This window comes from Stylophora pistillata, chromosome 14, assembly GCF_964205215.1.
Source record: "Stylophora pistillata chromosome 14, jaStyPist1.2, whole genome shotgun sequence".
NCBI lineage: Eukaryota > Metazoa > Cnidaria > Anthozoa > Scleractinia > Pocilloporidae > Stylophora > Stylophora pistillata.
In genome coordinates, this window is record NC_142532.1 from 9,550,357 (window position 1) to 9,568,468 (window position 18,112).

The following is an 18,112-nucleotide window of genomic DNA, read 5'->3' on the forward strand; positions in this document are numbered from 1 at the left end:
TGATAATGGAAAATATTCTTCCCAGTGTGGGACTGGCTTAAGACTACGCTTGGCTCTATAAAATTCCTGAAATTCTCGTTATTTCACGAATTGTTTGACGCTCAAGTGTTGACAAGTAAAAAATTGACTCAACACTCCAAGGAGAATCTCTCTTAGAATTTACCCTTTAAGATTCGAAGTTACCGTCCAAAATTCAAACGTTACTGTTAGGTTTATTGGCGCATTGATAGCCTTGTAAATAACCAAAACATATTGAAAAAATTTTCATTAGTTTTTGTATTTCTTCATCCTTTGTTCACTAAGATCTTACACATTTCGGGTTTGAACTTTTCGTAGGGAACACGTGCTACAGCTTACACGACGTAATTTAAATTTAACCGCTGTACTATAAACTTGTGTGTTCAACCCTCAACGAACAATATATAGCGTCACTGTGCCAGGGGATCGAAACCGAAAGTGAACTACGTAAGCAAAAATCATACTGTGTAAGCATATTTAGGTTTTGTTTTCTAACCCATACTTTCGGTTGCCCTTCTTTTAAGTTCTATTTCAGCTGCTTTATTTCGCACTAAACGGAGGAGTTTATAAAGACTTACAATAGCAAATGGATAATACAATTGATAACGTTCAATTTGAAGACAAGCTGCCAGATCGTTATGCCTGCCCTCTTTGTAAACATGTACTGAAAGATCCATTGCAAACTTCATGTGGCCACAGATTTTGTTCTAGATGCCTTAAAGCTTCTGTAAGGTGAGTTAGTACGTTCGCTGTTGTGTGATTTTACCGTAGCTTATGAATTTTATAGTTTCATTCGTTGCGTGCCTCAAGCGGTGAGCTTTCGATCCAACAGACAATTACAAACGCATGTTGGAACGACCATGAGTTATCGTAGTTGTGTTTTTCAATGATCGGTAAGACATCAGAATTCAAGGCTTCGCATGTTGAATTTTTCAGTTCGCTTGATCACAACTATAGTTCTGATCGGCCGTGTTTTCGTGACGCAGGATGTTGAACGTATTCAGGTTTCAGACATCGTTAAACGATTTAAAATTTCTATTGACAGTTTTAAAAAAAAAAGAAAAAAATCCTTTACTCGCCGTAATGCATGATACGACGCATACTGTCCAATTACAAGTATAATGTCTAGACTGTCCTATTAGCACTCAAATCAGGCTGGTGATAACCAATCTTATTACACGACTCGGGCAGTCAGAGGGCCAATAACTAAAATCAACCAATCAATATGCTCTATTGCCGGTCAATATTCTCTCAGTATTGGACCGGGCATTGTCCCGAATGGTCCTGAATGATACCGCACTTGTGTCCCTTTGAACTTCAGTCGTATAATAAATCTTATTAACCAAGCTCACTCGGGACCGTACTGGAAGAATATTGGCGCTTGGTCCGTACTGTCAATACCTTGGGCCGATATTCTCCCAGTACGGCCCTTGCGCTTGGTTAATAAGATATATTTATTATCCAACTACACCTAGACAAGTACAAATAACGCCATAGACGTGTACAAATATCACGTGGTATTTGTACTTGTCTATTGTAGTACCGGTTAAACAGGTTTTCTCGCATCGCACAAGTGAAGAATTGGATTGTAGTTACGAAAAAAAAAAGGGCGGACAATTTGAACCATATTTCCGATGATGAAGAGTCAGAATGGCTGGCAAATATAGATCTAAGTTCATTAGATGAATCGAACGAAGAAAAACAGCTTGACAGCCAGAAAATTTCTTCATGTAATGAAGAAAATAGAATCAGCGACACAACAACGCGCCAGTTCCGTTCTGCTTCGCATACTTCTGTCACACACTCACGGTAAATAAATATCCGCGAAATTCGCCCGCACTGAAGTAACAGTTTGGCGTATTGGATAATAAATAACTTATTAGACATTTTGTTGTGTAGTATCGCTGAGTATTTTTACTCGTTATTTGTATTTTGACTTGCCCTATGGGCTTGTCAAAATACGGCACAACTTGTAAAAATGCTCAGCGATACTACACAACAAAACGTGTAATAAGATATATTTATTTGAGGCTTTTGGCACAATTTTTACTTAACTAAGGAGAGCATCCACGATTAAATAAAAAGATTAATGTGAGTGATATGGTTGAAGATGCACACAGTGTTAGCATGTTGCTTATTGCTTTGCATTGTCACTGATGAAAGGAAGGAAATATAGAATTATACCATTTGAAAAGGGAAGCTTCTGAGATCGTGAACTTCATGATCAGTCACCTTGTTTTGTTGGAAACATAAAAATAGGTGTGTTCTTTTTCCAATTTAAAAGCCTTAAGTATTGGATAAATGACCTCTCACAAGCAGAAATTATTTGCAGAAATTAAATGCAGACTGGCCCAAGTTACCTTGTTTGGAGGAATAAGTTTAACGACAAATTAATTGAAGTTTGCCAACTTGCTTAACTTGAGGGAGTCAGAAAAGCCACTGTTTTCTCATGATTATTGGTTGTCACTTGTTAGATGACTTGAAAAGATCATTTGTGAAGAGACAAACATTGTGTATTTCATCTCTCTTCAAAGCATGATGATAAGGCTATTGTTAAGTGTTAAAAACTGTCTTGTGGGAGTCTTAAAAAATTGAGAAGGAAAGAAACAAGGAACAGTGAAAAAAATATCTTAATTCAATAAATGTATTGCCTAGTGTCGGAGATATAATACTATCAGATACATAGACCCTCAGCCTGTTATGTAGGTTATAATGTAAATAAGAAACAAAAATTTATATTTTTCCAAATAAACCCTTAAGTTTGGAAGGACTGTGTCCACTGGATGGAGAGAATGTGAATCCATCCTTTCAAGACATCTCATGTCAAAGGGAAATAAACCAGTTAATCTGTTTCTGCAACAATCATGATGTTGGCTGCAAGTGGAAGGGAAAGCTACAGAATCTCTTGGTAAGTTTCTTTTTTGAAATAGGCACAGATTAAGTCAAATTGCCACCAGTCTTTCATTATAGAAATATTCATGTTGTAAAGTAGTGAAAGAACTGTGTGCAGTTGTCTTTCACAATCAATTTTCAACCACATGTTTGGTTCCTTTTATTTTGGGCACACTTCATTGTTAGTTTGGTTGTGCACAAGATGATTCCTCAATATAATTGTAATGTATGAGATAAAAAACAGAGTATAAATTGTGATTTCAGTCATCTTCAGACTTATTTACCTTAATTTTATATTAATGGTATTGTTTATGGCACATATGTGTAGACTTCTTCATCACCTCTCACATTACAGATTCAATGTGCAATTCTATGTTAATTGGAATTTTAGCTGTGTTTATTTTCTTTTCCACTCTTGCCTAACAGGAACACCTAACCAAGTGTGATTTTAGGAAAGTTCATTGTCCAAACCCAGGCTGTAACATCCAATTACTAGCACAAGACCTACAGGAGCACATAGAAAAGACCTGCTTACACAAGAAGATACCTTGTCAGTGGTGTAAAGTGCTAATAACTCAAGCAGAACAAAAGGTGTGGTTTATGGAAATGAATGGTTTGCTTCATGCAGAGTAGCCTAATAACACCAGCATATAGCCATCATTGCTCTTCTTGCTTGGGAAATTGATTTTAATTGCGATTAACTCTTCATTCCTCTTCATTTTCAATCCTCCTTCCATCTCCCTAATTTCTCAGCCATCCTAATTTCCTCTCAGTATTTAGTGTATCTTTTCTTTTACTTTCCTAATTTTTTTTACTTAATTTTATTTTAGTCTCCTTTGAGAAAATGATCTTAGGGAAAACCATGCTGTTATTATGTAAGATATATTGGCTAAGGTTGATACCAATAACTAACAGATTTCCTTTCCCACATTTTTTCAGGACCATGAGAAGACCTGCACAAAGTTCCCACTGTCATGTCCTGAAGGGTGTGGTGAAGTGAATATACCCCGTGAGTTAATGGATGATCATATCCAGAATCACTGTCCTTTAGCCCAGATAGTTTGTCCATACAGTATTTCTGGATGTTCTTTTAAGGTGAGGCATATGAACTTGTGAAGGAACTTATTGCCTTTAAACCTGTGGCAAACAGGTAATACCTTTACCTTTACTTTTTGTTTATTGAGATTTAGTTTCACAACAAATATAAACCCAGATCATTTGAGAAGCCTATTAAGTGTTGAAAAGAAAAATAAGAGCTTGAAATTATTTAATTGCAAAAGGAAAGTTTTGTCAACACTCAACTCCAGTCTGCAGTTTAGAACCCCCACTTTTGTTTATCAATTAGTCTGAAGCACACATCAGCAATGAGGGTAGGGAATCTTTTCAACACTCATGCATTTGGTGATTTCTGGGAACTAAGGATTTTGAAATGGTTTTAAATGTATTAAACCCTTCACTACCAAGATCTCATTCATTTTGGTAGTTCTCCTCACTGTCTGCCATAAAATTCATTTGATATTAACTCAGAGAATTTGGTATGAGATCAACTAACTATCCCCTGATTGTTAGTGTGTTCTTTATTCTCATCTCTTGTCTGCTGGATATTGTGTTGATATTGTAAGGATAAAGTCTGTCTTGGTCACCCTGGAAGTTAAAGGGTTACTGTAGGCATAAAGAGGTAAAAGGTAAACCTTTGAAAACATCTTAAAGGACCTTTAATATGAAATGCAAACAATTATGAAGTTATGATGGGTTAGAGAAGTGTGCGTGTCCAAATTTGTAACAAAGGTTTGGAAAATGTCATTATGTTTTCCATTAAGCGATCATTTTGCAAAATAATTACGAAATGCAAACTGAGCTTGGCCTTTTACAAAGCATGTCAGTTATCAGCGTGCATGATCTATTTATCTTTAAAAATGTGTGAATGACGAGCGACTGCAAAACAGAAATCCAATATTGCACTCTATACTAAGTAACTAAACGGCAGTTTCTTGAAGCGAATGATCAACTTCGCATTTTATCCGACGCAGGAACGCATTTCAGAATCATTAACTCTAGAGAAATATAAATTCTCATTCACATTCGTGTGAAAGACTACACGCATTTTGTAGTCGTGAATGACGAAGACCGTATTAATCTATTTATATATTGGCAATATTCAACCAGGCTGGTCCAGTTCAGCTGCATATGGCGTGCCGTATGGGACAATATTGTTGGCGCAAAAATAAGTGCAAAAGTTAAATATATATGCCATGGATCAAATAAATATGATATGTATGGAATATATATGGCATGGACCAAATACACATGATTCATACAGACACATATTTGTATCATTGGTTTCCATATTCTTTTCCAAAAAAACAAATGTCGGCTGTGAATCTGTTTGTATCAACTTTTATTCCTTGCATATCTAGAGATAATTTACGATATAAATATGGGGCGAATGCGCGAAAAATATATATATGGTTATTGTGCCCAATGTCAATTTGGTCAGCGGAAGATTGATAGAAAATAACATGGCGGCCCTTGACAGGATTGATGAGTTAGAGCAATTTTCGAGAGCTCTATTCCATCCCTTTTTCGTCAAGCTCGTAGAAATCTTCACGCTGAAAACACCAGTGTCTTGGAGTATTTTGAACGCCGATTAGATGATCATGCACAACCTCGTTCCCAGGGTCTCTCATCTTCCCGCCCCCTGGAGCGAGCGAGGAGAGAGCCTGGTTTAGGCTGGTCTCGTGTTTAGAGAGCAAAAAAATTCCTTAGGGACGAGTCGTTTGTTTGCTCGATTTTTGCCTCATATCCTTTGTCATCTTCAAATCGACGCCATCGCTGTTCAGGTCGCCACGTTTTATAGCAGCGTTCAAGTCGCTATATCTCGGAGTTGGTATTGTAACCTTAATTTAAAACCCGAACAAGTCCAGTGTTTAGATGCGATGTATTCGGGCAGAAATGTTTTGGCCATTTTACCAACGGGATACGGTAAATCTTTGATTTTTCATCTTCTTAATTCTTCACTCTTCTTCGAGAAGTTAAACAATCAACGACCTTTACCTTCCTTGTCATTTCGTCCAGTTGTTTATGTTGTTCCGCCTTTGAATACCTTTATTAAAGATCAAATAAGAACGAGCACCGGCAGCCGCAGGTTTTTTTGGGACTAAATTGAACACTGGCACGTCAAATTATGTAAACAAAGGAAAGCGAACAGTTACGTGCAATCGCGTGCGCATATTTTTCCTTTTCTGAAGGAAATAGGTACTAGAAAAAGAGAGATCGGTTAGACGAGCGCAAAAAAAAAAATCGGCACGAATTTTCCTGGTCATGGACAACATCTTCGCAAACATATCTGACAGTCAATCTGAGTCAATCGAAGGTAGCTCATTCTGAAAGAAATTTGTCACCTTTCGTTAAAAAATACTCGCAACTCAGAAGCGGCAAAGAAGTATCTGGGACCGTCGAGACGTAACAAAAAACAAATCTGGCAAAACACTATCGAAGATACAGTTGTTTACCTCTTTTCCAGCCAAAGACTGCATTTGTGTTGGTGCTTTTACGAAATTTAGACCGCGACGGCTTCTCTCAGATTCCCTTGCATCATAGCCAGGGTGCGTGACACAGATTGTGATATTTCTGTACATCCCTTCACCGTTTCGATAAAACTCTGACTTTCACTGATCACCGTTTTGAAAGAAATAAAATTTTTCAAGCGTCTTTTCAAGGCCTACATGATAGATGTGGAAAAAATTTTTCTTGTCTCAACGGCCGGCCATAAATGTCCTCGGCGGCGGCGAGCGATGCGCGATTTCCTTTCGCATAGATGTTCTTCGAGAAAGATACGTCCCCAACTGATTTACAAAGCCTGCAACAATTGATATTTACCGTAGTGGAAGATATACTGATCTTTTTGGGCGTCTGCTGAATATTCTCAGTTGGCATTCGGATTGAAGCGCTTCACGTGTAGTTTGTTTTTATTGCCAATAAGTTACGCTCGCCAGTGGACTAAGTGGAGAGAAAATCCCACTTATCTGCCCCTCCCTCAAACCGCCAATTTGAAATCTCCTAAAATCTGGGAGACACGTGACCAGCCTAAACCAGGGTCTCTCCTCGCTCGCTCCAGGGGGCAGGAAGTTGAGAGACCCTGGAAACGAGGTTGGATCATGCATACGTTGTTAGGTGTTTCATATTTGAGTGCGAAGTGCAAAGCACTGGCGAAAGTTTACTTGAGCCACTTTATCTCTTGTATGAAGAAATCATCGGCTCAAGAAGTCAGTTTCTAAATATTTGTTCAACTATCGGAAGACCTAGCTGGCAAGGCTTCTTTGAATTGAGGATGATCAATAATCTGTCGAACAAGTAAGTCGACAGTGGGAGTAAAGTTCGCCATAATTATTCCTTCTCTGCTCGATTCCTCGATCAGATGCAAAGTTTTCCCGCTTTCCAAAATAACACCGCTGGCCAAAGCGATAACGGGCACAATAGCCGTATATATTTTTCGTACTTTTGTCCTACGGCCGATATACATTTTTTCGTGAATGATTTATATGTTAAAAATAAACGCCAATATATATAACTTCAGACAGTGCTGTTTCGGCCTTCTGGGCCTCATCAGTGCAGTGCTGATGCTAGGATGGGGGAGAACCGATATGGATCCCCAAACGATCCCACACTTGTGGTATCGTCAAAGCCACGCCAGAGTGCTTAAAACTAGAAGAGCCTAGTGAGCTATGCACAATGCTAGCTGCAATGACTCGTCCCATAGTGCTCAATTTGGACATGAAAGCAGAGCTTTATATGCCATATATATTGGTCCATGCCGTATATATGTTGAGCACTGCATTTATTTGATCCATGCCATATATACTTAACTTTTGCATTTTACTTTTTGGGCACACAATATTGTCCTATGCGGCACCCGATCGCTGCAAGCTGGTGTAATTTTTCTACTCCACGCACGAAACTACATGCATTGAAAGTGGGTTTTGTAGTACACGCGTGCGGTACTGTACTTATTCATGCATCGTCGACCAATCATGCACGGGTTATTTTATGATTGATGATCTTGGAATAAGAGAATTCTGTTGGATATGAAAATATTTTTTTTCCTTGACTACCTCCTAGGGCCCTAGAAACATCGTCCAAGAACATTGTTCAGAGCAGACAAAAGAACACTTGGACCTTACGGTCAGAACTTTAACTCGATTCAAGAAAAAACTATCTGAAATGGATCAAACAATTATCACTTTAAGAACGGATAAGGTTAGTCTACAGACGCAGCTTGACGATCAAAGGGAAGCACTTGCTGTTGCCGTGCGCGACATGCGTGTTCTTTTTACTAAAGTTGATCATATTGAACGGACCTTATCCGATCAGAAGAACAACTTGAGTGGAATTCAGCAGAAGCTCGGCAGTTTATCTAATTTACCGTCCATAGAACAGGTGTCGGCTCAGCTGGAGGAATTTAGACTGGCAATCCGAGAACATGAAACTCAAATTGCAAGCTTAAAACGTGAAGCAACGCGGGCTATGAATAATAGGGCGACGGCAGTGGTGGAGCACAGTACTGCAGGGTCCAGTTCAGCGCGGCTCGATAGACACGAGCATCAGTTAGCATTGCATGATATCAACCTCGCCGAACAAGATATTAAAATTCAAATGCTTGAAGCCACATCCTATGAAGGAATGTATATATGGAAAATTGATGCCTGGCCAAAAAGACTTCAGGAGGCTAAGAACGGTAGGACGCCTTCCATATACAGTCCTCCGTTTTATGTAGGTCGGTTTGGATACAAAGTTTGTGCGAGAGCCTATCCGAACGGTGATGGAATCGGTAAAGACGAATACATGTCTCTGTTTTTTGTAGTTATGAGAGGTGAATACGACGCTTTATTACCTTGGCCATTTCATCATAAAGTGACCTTCAGACTGTTGGATCAGGGGGGATCAGCGGATGTTACGGATTCTTTTCGTCCTGATCCTAACAGCTCCAGTTTCAAGAAACCCACATCAGATATGAACATCGCGTCGGGATGCCCGACCTTCATAGCACATCGCACCTTACGGACCCGGGGATACGCTCGGGATAATACGTTATTTATAAAGATAACAGTAGATACGGGAGGTCAAGTTTACTGAAGCCTGGTTTTCACTTCAGTCTCCGTGTTTTCTCAAAATATGTTTGGATGATCATGATATCACAAGCGACCTATGACTCGAAAGAGCTTGTGCTTAAGGAGCAAACGACCGGAAAAATGTCAGGGAACCTCGAACCTCCTTCAAGAAAGATAGCTGCATCTTTTTATCTTGTACAACTGGAGTTTGCTACCCGTCATTAAGACATAACAAACAAGACGAGACAGCCAAAGTTCAAAACGACAGCTGATAGCAACATTACTCCATACAGGATGACGTGCACCTACAATAACGTGTGTGTGTGTGTGTGTGTGTGTGTGTGTGTGTGTGTGTGCGTGCGTGCGTGTGTGTGGGGACTTACGCGTTAAGTTGTTGTCAATACCAACAAAACGGAAAAGCGAAACTTTCTTTAATAAATACCGCTATATATTTCTTTGGTGCCCGCTTTTATTCTAATATCATTTGAGAGTTCATTCCATTTCTTGGCTGCAAAATATCTCCATGACTTGAGTCCATATTTGGTAGTGTTAACTTTAGGTAAAGATAAAACGTATTCTTGGCACCTGAGATTGTACTTAAATGAGCGTAAGTTAATAAGATTCTTAATTGCCCGTGGTGCTTTGTTCGATATCCTGTTATGTATTGTCAGTAACATGTCTTTAATTCTTCGAGATTCCATGGAGGGTAGTCTTATACTATCCAAGAGATGCTGATAAAATGCATGTTTATCATTATAGACATATCTCAACGTTCTTTCATTGACTTTTTCGAGTTATGCAGTGTTTCTTTTTCCGCAATGGTGCCAAACTTGGTTGCAGTAATAAAAATTCGGTAGTATGAACGAACGATATAACATTCCTTGGTTTTAAGTGGTAAAATATTTTTCAGTCTATTAAGCGCATTTATTTTAGCACTCACTTTGCAGCAAATACTCGAAACTTGATCATCGAATTCAAGCTTACTACCGCGTACAACTCCCAAGAGGTTAGTCTTTTCTGCGGTTCTGATATCAATTTTACCCGATTGAAGGAGTAGCTTATCTTCTGTTCTGCCAAGTACCATAGCCTGGTACTTTTCCGGATTTGTTCTCATGCCATTTTGAATAAACCATGTAGTTGCGTTCTCAAGATCACTATTTAGGTTGTCTTCAACGGCACATACGTTCTTATTGGAACAATGGATATTTGTATCATCCGCATAGTTAATAATCCTGCATCGTGTTATTGCATACGCCAAATCATTTATAAAAATATTAAACCATGCTGGTCCCAAGACAGCGCCCTGAGGGACTTTTTTTAACACCCCTTCTCACGTGGAGAAGGCGGTGCCGAGCTTCACTCTTTGATGGCGAGAAGAGAGATAGCTTCGCATTAAAGATAGCGCTTGATCACCTAAGCCATAGAATTTAAGTTTTCCAGAATTAAGTCATGTGGTAGACAGTCAAAGGCCTTACTTAAATCAATGGCCACTGTGCCAATAATGTTAAGATTATCAAGATCATACTTCCACTGTTCAGTAAGTGCAAGGAGTGCCGTCGGGCACCCATGATATTTTCTGTATCCAAATATAGAATTATGAAGAATCTTCTCTAAGTGAACTGTCAATTGTTGATGAATATGATGTTCAAAGATCTTAGACATTGCTGGAAGAACTGTGACTGGTCGGAAATTTTCCTTCTCTAATTGTGAGTCCTTTTTATGATGTGGTACGATCTCTCCTCGTTTCCAAGAGTCAGGGACTGCTCTCGAAATGATGATAGTGTTAATTACATGACTAAGAGGCCGTGTAATTGATGGAATAGACACCTTGAGTGCACGTGGTAGTATCAAGTCATAACCAGTTGCTTTGTTTGCTTTCATTCTCTGTAGAGCAGTCTTGACCAACTCGTGATTAATAAATCGAACTCGAACTGTTCATCTTGATTCCAGCTCCTTGGAATATTTGACAGGCTTTCTGTCACATTTTTTAATTAACTATTCAGAATTTCAATTAACTATTCAGTAAGTTGATTCTGATCTTTAATTGTTTTATTGTTCTCTTTGAGTGTGATGCATTCAGTTGGTGCGCATGTCTTTGAATGCATCAGAGGACGAAGTGAGTTCCAGAACTCTTTGGGTTTCCCAGCGGCACTTAAGCAAAACTGACCAAAGTGATTAATCACGAACTTGCGTCGCATGGTTACTAGACGGTTACGCATAATCTTGTATGCCTCCCAGTTGTCAGGCGTTCTTGACTTGTTATATTTTCGCTTAACAGCATTCCTGTGACTAATGGCTTTTATTTCTGGGGTGATAAATTTCGATCGACGGAAGACTTCCCTGACTTTTCTTCATTTGATGGAGGCATGATCATCCAATATATTTTTATACAACTCTTCCCATACCCAGTAGATGTCATCTATATCCTCAAATACATAAGCCGCATGAAACGGACCGAGCTGCAGATCTTTGTTAAATTCCTCTTCATTGAACTTTTTAAAACACCTTCCTTTTGTTGGGCGGGCTTTCGGGTTCAATAACTTCTTATTAAAAATTGTGTAAATTAGCATATGGTCACTCAATCCAAGGTCAACAATACCAGACTTCAGAGCAAATGAGGGTACATTGCTCAATGTTACATCCAGACAGGATTCTTTCGAGGAGGAAATCCTAGTTGAACCTTTTATTAAGTTATGAAGATCATAGACATCACAGATATCTAGCAATTCTCTTCCTTGTTTTCCATTATCCATGGAATGTAACAAATCACAATTGAGATCTCCAATGCAAATCACGTCGGGGCGGTTAGAAATAACTAGATCCAAGAGAGCACTCAATTCTTTCTTAAAAATCTCCTGTTATTTGCTGTAGTCTGCCAGGATTTTCTGTCTCTCTCTCCACTTCATATTTCGTTTCGCTGGATCCTTCTATCTGAGTCTATGTCTTCCTTGGTTTCTGATTCCTTCACAGAGCTGGGAGTAGAGCATTTGTCGGAGGAGCCGGTCGTTTTCCATCCTGTGCATGTGTCCCAACTATCTAAAGTTTTTCTCAATCAGTATGTCAGTCATGCATGACAGGTCTGCCCAGCGTAGGATTTCTTCATTTTTGATTTTATCAGTCCATCTGCTGTTCATTATGTCTCAGCTGTCTCATCATGTAGGCATGTAGTTTCTTAACCTGTGACCTGTATATTATCCATGCTTCTGCTCCATAAAAGAGGCTTGATAGTACCACTGCTCTATAGACTTTGCACTTTGCTCGGAAGGAAACGTGTTTGTTTTTCCTCAGCCGGTGTTGGAGTTTACCAAAAGCAGCACTTGCCTTTCCCATTCTATTCTGAACCTTCTTGTCTATTCTAGCAGTGTTCGAGACATTACTTCCAAGGTAGGTAAAATCAGTGCTTTGTACGAGTGGCTCCTGGTTTACCACCTCTGGCCCAGGAGGAGGGTTAAGTAGTTTGAATTGAGCGGCAGCCCTGGCAAACTCATCAACAAGTAGTTGCATATCTGCAGTATTGTGAGCCACCAGGGCAGTTCATCAGCAAACAGCATCTCTCGAACTAAGTACCTAGTAGTGCGAGTTTTTGCCTTGAAGTGAGACACATTGAAGAGATCTTCTCCATGTCTTGTCTGTTCCTAAATGCTACTTTCAGCATTGCTGTTAGGTATAATGAGAATAATGTAGATGTAAATTTCTTGGAAATGTCTTTACCTTGAACTACTTGGGCCTGCATCCCTTCATGTAGTGCTTTGATCATGACGCAGAATCAAAGGCTTTAGTAAAGTCTATGAATACAGCATACAGTTGCATATTCTGTTCTATACATTTCTCTTGGATCTGCCGCAGACTAAAGATCATGCCGATGGTACTTCGGTTGCTTCGAAATCCGCCCTGAGTCTGTACTCCCTAGTCTTTCCCACCCCCCAACCCTGTTTCATTTTGATGGAGTCTCTTGGGCATTTTCAGAGCCGACAACTGGGGCGCTCCGCTGCTTTTTGATCCTTCGATGTCGGCTCTTCCTATCATTGTGAAGCAGAATTTTCTAGATTTGTAATGTTCAATCTCCTATAACCCCGAGTCTTTGTGAAGCTGAAACAATCTCGAAATAATTACATCGAGACATAAACAGATTTGCAATTTTTATTATGTATGGTTAAGATTGGTTTCCCAGTCCCCCCAACTAAAGCGGTATTATCCATCCACGACAACTCATGGTGAACACTGTTGCATTTCACCATGAGCTATCATGTTGGGGGTATCACTCACTGACCAAATGAGCTCATTGTTGCTGGGATGGAAGAACATAAAGTGATAGTCAATGAAGGTTAGGGTTAATATGATGTTAAAGAAAGACGTTAGCGTGAAGTTAGCATGAGTTAGGGGAGAGATGCGACATCACTTTAAGTTGAATGTCGTATTCCCCCCATTAATTATTGGTGTTACGTTCCGCTTCGGCATTCTTCGCCTCTTCTCCCTGCATTCTCTCCGGAGGTGATCAATCCTCCCACAGTTGTAACACCGTCCTGAAATTAATGAATACGCTAAGTGTGAGGGGAGAAAGACAAACACATAATCTTCAAGCAGACTTACTGGGAGGAGTGGTCCTCTCCTTTCGTGGTCTTTCTTGGCGACTCATTTTCTCTCGCGTCCTTCGATGAGGCGAAGTGGACGAGGATGTCGACCGTATCCTTCTTGAATTAGAAGTTCGATGGCGTCTGGATGAATGAGATCTTCTTTGGGAACGCGATGTAGAACGTGGTGTGGGCGTTTTTGAACGAGACTCACGAGTCCTTGAGGTTCGTAACTCACGAGTTCTCGAGGGCCGTAAGTCTTGCGCGGATGCAGAGGTTGTAGAAGGTGGTAAGATGACGGTTAGTGGCTGTTGGAGACAGTCGCCATCCGCGCATGATGTTTCAGCTTTTGGTCTGGAACAAGTGGCACTCTCCTCCATGTCGGACTGGAGGACCAGATCCTCAGGCACTGTTGAGCTGGTCGATGTGTGATTGTTGTTCACAAGCCATCTGTCGGAAACAAAACCAGGCAACGTACCTCTCACTTATTAGGGACCTTAAGCATCGATGACTTTGGGTGTCACGGACGTTCGCCGGAAGTGATTTTTCAGCTGTCGTTAGCCGTTGCTATGGATACACCGTCCGTCCCTGATGAAAGGTCACGTCGACAACGCAGGATCACTTAATTTGACGTCCTGGAGAAAACGCAGAGGTACAGGTGGATTTGAGATTAAAATTGCCGTACTTCGAAGATGATTTGATGTCATTCACTCCGATGACCACATTAAATTTTCTCGGCAGTTGTACTTGTAGTCATGTCAAGCTTGCAAGTTCCCGGTGAAGGAGGAAATTACGCTGGTCGAAGCAGATCCTCGAGGTTAGTTGTCATGCAGCTTAATTTTTTTTGGACGAAAATCTCTGAAGTCTTGCAAGTAGCTTAGCGCAATGCGTACTTTGAGAAAAAAAATTCTTAACCTTAGGTTAAAGTTAACTTCGCTACAACAGATAAATATCAAAAGTCGTCCGTTAGTTTTGTGCAACAAGCAGTCGGCAGTTCCTATTTTGTTTATCTTTTTTGCCCGGCCCGGCTCAAAGTGCGACATCTAGCTATACGAATGTACACACTTTTTTCTCTAGTAATCTTTCTTAAAGGACTATCTGAGATTGACGGAAATTAAAGAATATAGGTATCCGTGATACCGCCCAAACTGGTTTGAAAATAAAATGTGTGTTGCAGCTATTAAACTTACCCTTACACGTAAAGCATATTATTTAAGCTTAAGTAATAGAGCACTTTTTCCGTGTTTATATAGCCTCATCTAAACACGAGGTTGGTTGGGAGAATTCAAGACAGTTTGCAACTGTGGTGATTATATACTGGCCATGCCATTTGTTGGCTGACTGGTAGAATTCATATTAATTACTTTACTGACGTACAACTATCCTCTGTATAGAACATTTAAATTAGCCTAAAATCGCTGGGAAACGAAGGATTTTCAGCTTGGGAATGAAAAATATAAATTTTTACCAAAAATAGGGTGTACGCTCGAAAACTGGAAGTAATGTATAATTGGGGGGACTTATATTTACATATGCTACAGAGAAGTTTAACACTGCATTTTTTAATCATATCAGATCAACTGGGCATGATGTTCATGTAAGCTAACTGGATACTTGTATAAGTTATCTTTTAAAGGCTGAAATTTCATGCATTGTTTAAAACAGTGGTAAAATGGATGGAGTGAACAGAAAGACATTCTCCTGTGCCATGAAGTCTTGCAGGCTGAGCCATACAGGGCTAAAGAGAAGACTGTGGGCAGAGCACAGGCATGGGAGAAAATTGCCAACATTCTCAACAAAAGAGCAGAGTTTAAAGTTAACAAGAGGTCTGTAAGAGATCATTATATGGTCCTGGTGGAAAAATTAAAAAAAAAAGACTTCACAATAGTTAAAAGCCAGTGGCATCAGTCCTGAGCCAACCAAGCTGGACAGACTACTCAAAGAAATCATAGAGAGAGCTGAGGCCTGTGATCAGTCAAGAGACAAGGAGGATGAAAACACAAGAGAGAAATATCAGAAAGAACAAGAGCAAGCTAAGGATATCAGGCTCAAAGCCATGGAGTCATTGAGTGAAACGAAGAAATGGTCACTTTCAGATGGGGATGGTGAAAATCAAAACAAGGCCAAAAAGAGGCAATCCAATGGAACTGAAATGGTGGCCTATTTGAGGGAGCAGGCAACTGAGGAGAACAGGCTAAAAGAGAGAGATATAGAAATAAGATCTGTGCAGTTGGAGAAAGAGACTGAGAGGTAGCAATTGCTTGACTAGCAGCATAACAGCCTGATGCAACTGCTGTTACAACAGCAGCAGCAGCAACAACAACAACAACAACAACAACAACAGTTCCAGTAACAATTACCAATTACCAATTAGATATAGAATTGAGTTTAAAATATTGTTAATTACTTTTAAGATTCTTAATTTTTTAGCCCCTTCTTATCTATCCTCTCTTATTTCCCTTAGACCCCCCTCCAAATATAATTTAAGAAATTCCAGTGATAAGCTTTTACTTAGCCATCCATCATTTAAATCGAAAGCTACACTGGGGGACCGTTCCTTTACCTGTGCTGCTCCGAAACTATGGAACGAACTACCGCTGGATATTAGGAGCGCAGGAACAGTAAATATTTTTAAAGCTAAACTTAAGACTCACCTTTTTCGTAATGCATTTTTATAGCTTTTTTAGCCATTCTAAGTTTACTCTTAATTGTTTCTTAAAATTATTGTAAGTCTATTTTAATGGTAATTTTTAATCTTGTAATGCGCATTTGAACATTTTATGGAATTTGCGCACTATAAATTTTAATATTATTATTATTATTATTATTATTATTATTATTATTAACAACAACAGCAGCAGTTGCTACAAATGCAAACCTACATGGCTCAACAGCAGTATAAGATGCTTATGGAAATATTAGAAAAGAAAAATTGGAAAAAGAAGTGTAAATCCTCAAATATGAGCACTCTCCTATCCACGAAAATTTGAAATAAGCACCCTGCCCCCTTCCCTGGCCCAGATTTGAACATTAATACTTGCTTTCAATTCAGCCTGCGAACATGTTTAAAGTGAACTGAAAAGGATCCCTCTTGAATAAGCACCCTACTGTTTTAACTCAAAATTTGAATAAGTACCCTGAGCACCACTTATTTGAAGATTTACAATATTATACCATGAAACATATATTTTATGCCTTTATTTTTTGTAATATTGTTGGATATCTTTTGAGCTACTCTTTTAAAACATTTTTTTTAAACTATGATTGTATCGGCCCCAACCAAAGCAACAGACCAGTACATATTAACTTCTTGATCAAAAGAATCACCATATACTTCAGGTGGAGTCTGTTAGTGTGATGAAATCGACTGCTTACATATTTTTTATGCTTAACATATTTTTTATTGCTTGTGATGTCTTCATGCTTTCTGTATTACATTTTGTATAATTTGTTGACGACACAATTTATTCATACCAGCATATACATTGTAATTACTTATCCTCAAAAGGTATATTACTGATGAGAAATTAATGCCATGTATAGAACTTTAAAATTTACATGACTTGCTATGATATAAAACTGGGCACAGTACTTTGAAACAAAATTTTGATTAAAAACTCTATGAACTTTGCCATACAGTGTAATGAGCATTTATAACACAAGCCCTTATTTTTATTTTGGTACAGAAGATTAAGTGATTAGACAAACAGAGTCCCCACAGTTATCATGTTATTTTTAAAAACTTGTAAGTACATAAAAAGCAAATTGATATTTGTTTTTTATTTGTCTGTCCTGTTATAAGCAATTCATTTCGTCCAAATCTGTGGATCATGTCACCCAAACGACATAGGTATGCAAATCTTTTTAGCAACAGTCCCTCTATGCGGTTGGCCGGAGTTCGTTGGTGGCAGCACAGATTCGCAGGTAATCCAAGGGCATCAGCAAGTCTAACAATGTCCATTTTTCTTACTCGAAACTCCTGAAAACACTCTGCTTCGTCCATAGAATCGAGATCAAAACGATCGTAGTCGGCGTGAGGAAATGATGGATTTTTGGAGAAACTAGCGTCATACAATAACAAAAATTCTTCTTCGGAAATAAAATGATGACTCCATGCTAGAGAAAGCATTTCTCGAGCTTCCTTTAAACTGGACATCGTCAAGATCGAGAGCACGCCAAGGATGTGTTTACATTTCGACCGACAACGTCTGTAAATTAGCGTAATTGTTTTGCTTAACGCAATCATGTCACGAACTCTGTTGGCGACAACGTCGTTCCCAGGTTCCCCCTCCTGCGAACGATCGAACGTCCGTGACACTCAAAGTCATCGATGCTTAAGGTCCCTATTAACCCAGGAGAGCGCCATACCTGAATATCCCCGTGTTAGGACAGCTTACTGAGCGAGAAACAAAAGGAAGAAAAAACAAGAGAAGCAAGACTTAGTCTTTCTTCTTCTTCTTTCTCGGGCGCTTAGAAGACGGCTCATCTTCCCCGAGACTTTCCAAGGGCGGTCGAGTCTGAGGC

General features: G+C 39.3%; 1 protein-coding gene and 1 long non-coding RNA gene across 2 annotated transcripts; both read left to right on the forward strand.

The window, feature by feature from the left end:
* The first annotated feature begins 457 nt into the window (after positions 1-457).
* On the forward strand, positions 458-9,185 carry LOC111340649 (TNF receptor-associated factor 3-like). The gene is made up of 5 exons (XM_022947524.2): positions 458-750; positions 2,779-2,926; positions 3,337-3,501; positions 3,850-4,005; positions 8,029-9,185. The coding sequence occupies exons 1-5, from the start codon at positions 605-607 to the stop codon at positions 9,040-9,042; spliced, it is 1,629 nt and encodes a 542-aa protein (XP_022803259.2). The 5' UTR covers positions 458-604; the 3' UTR covers positions 9,043-9,185.
* Positions 9,186-14,253: 5,068 nt separating this feature from the next.
* Positions 14,254-15,554, forward strand: LOC148716434 (uncharacterized). The gene is made up of 2 exons (XR_015995398.1): positions 14,254-14,405; positions 15,254-15,554. It is a non-coding gene; the product is annotated as an uncharacterized LOC148716434 (long non-coding RNA).
* The last annotated feature ends 2,558 nt before the right edge of the window (positions 15,555-18,112 follow it).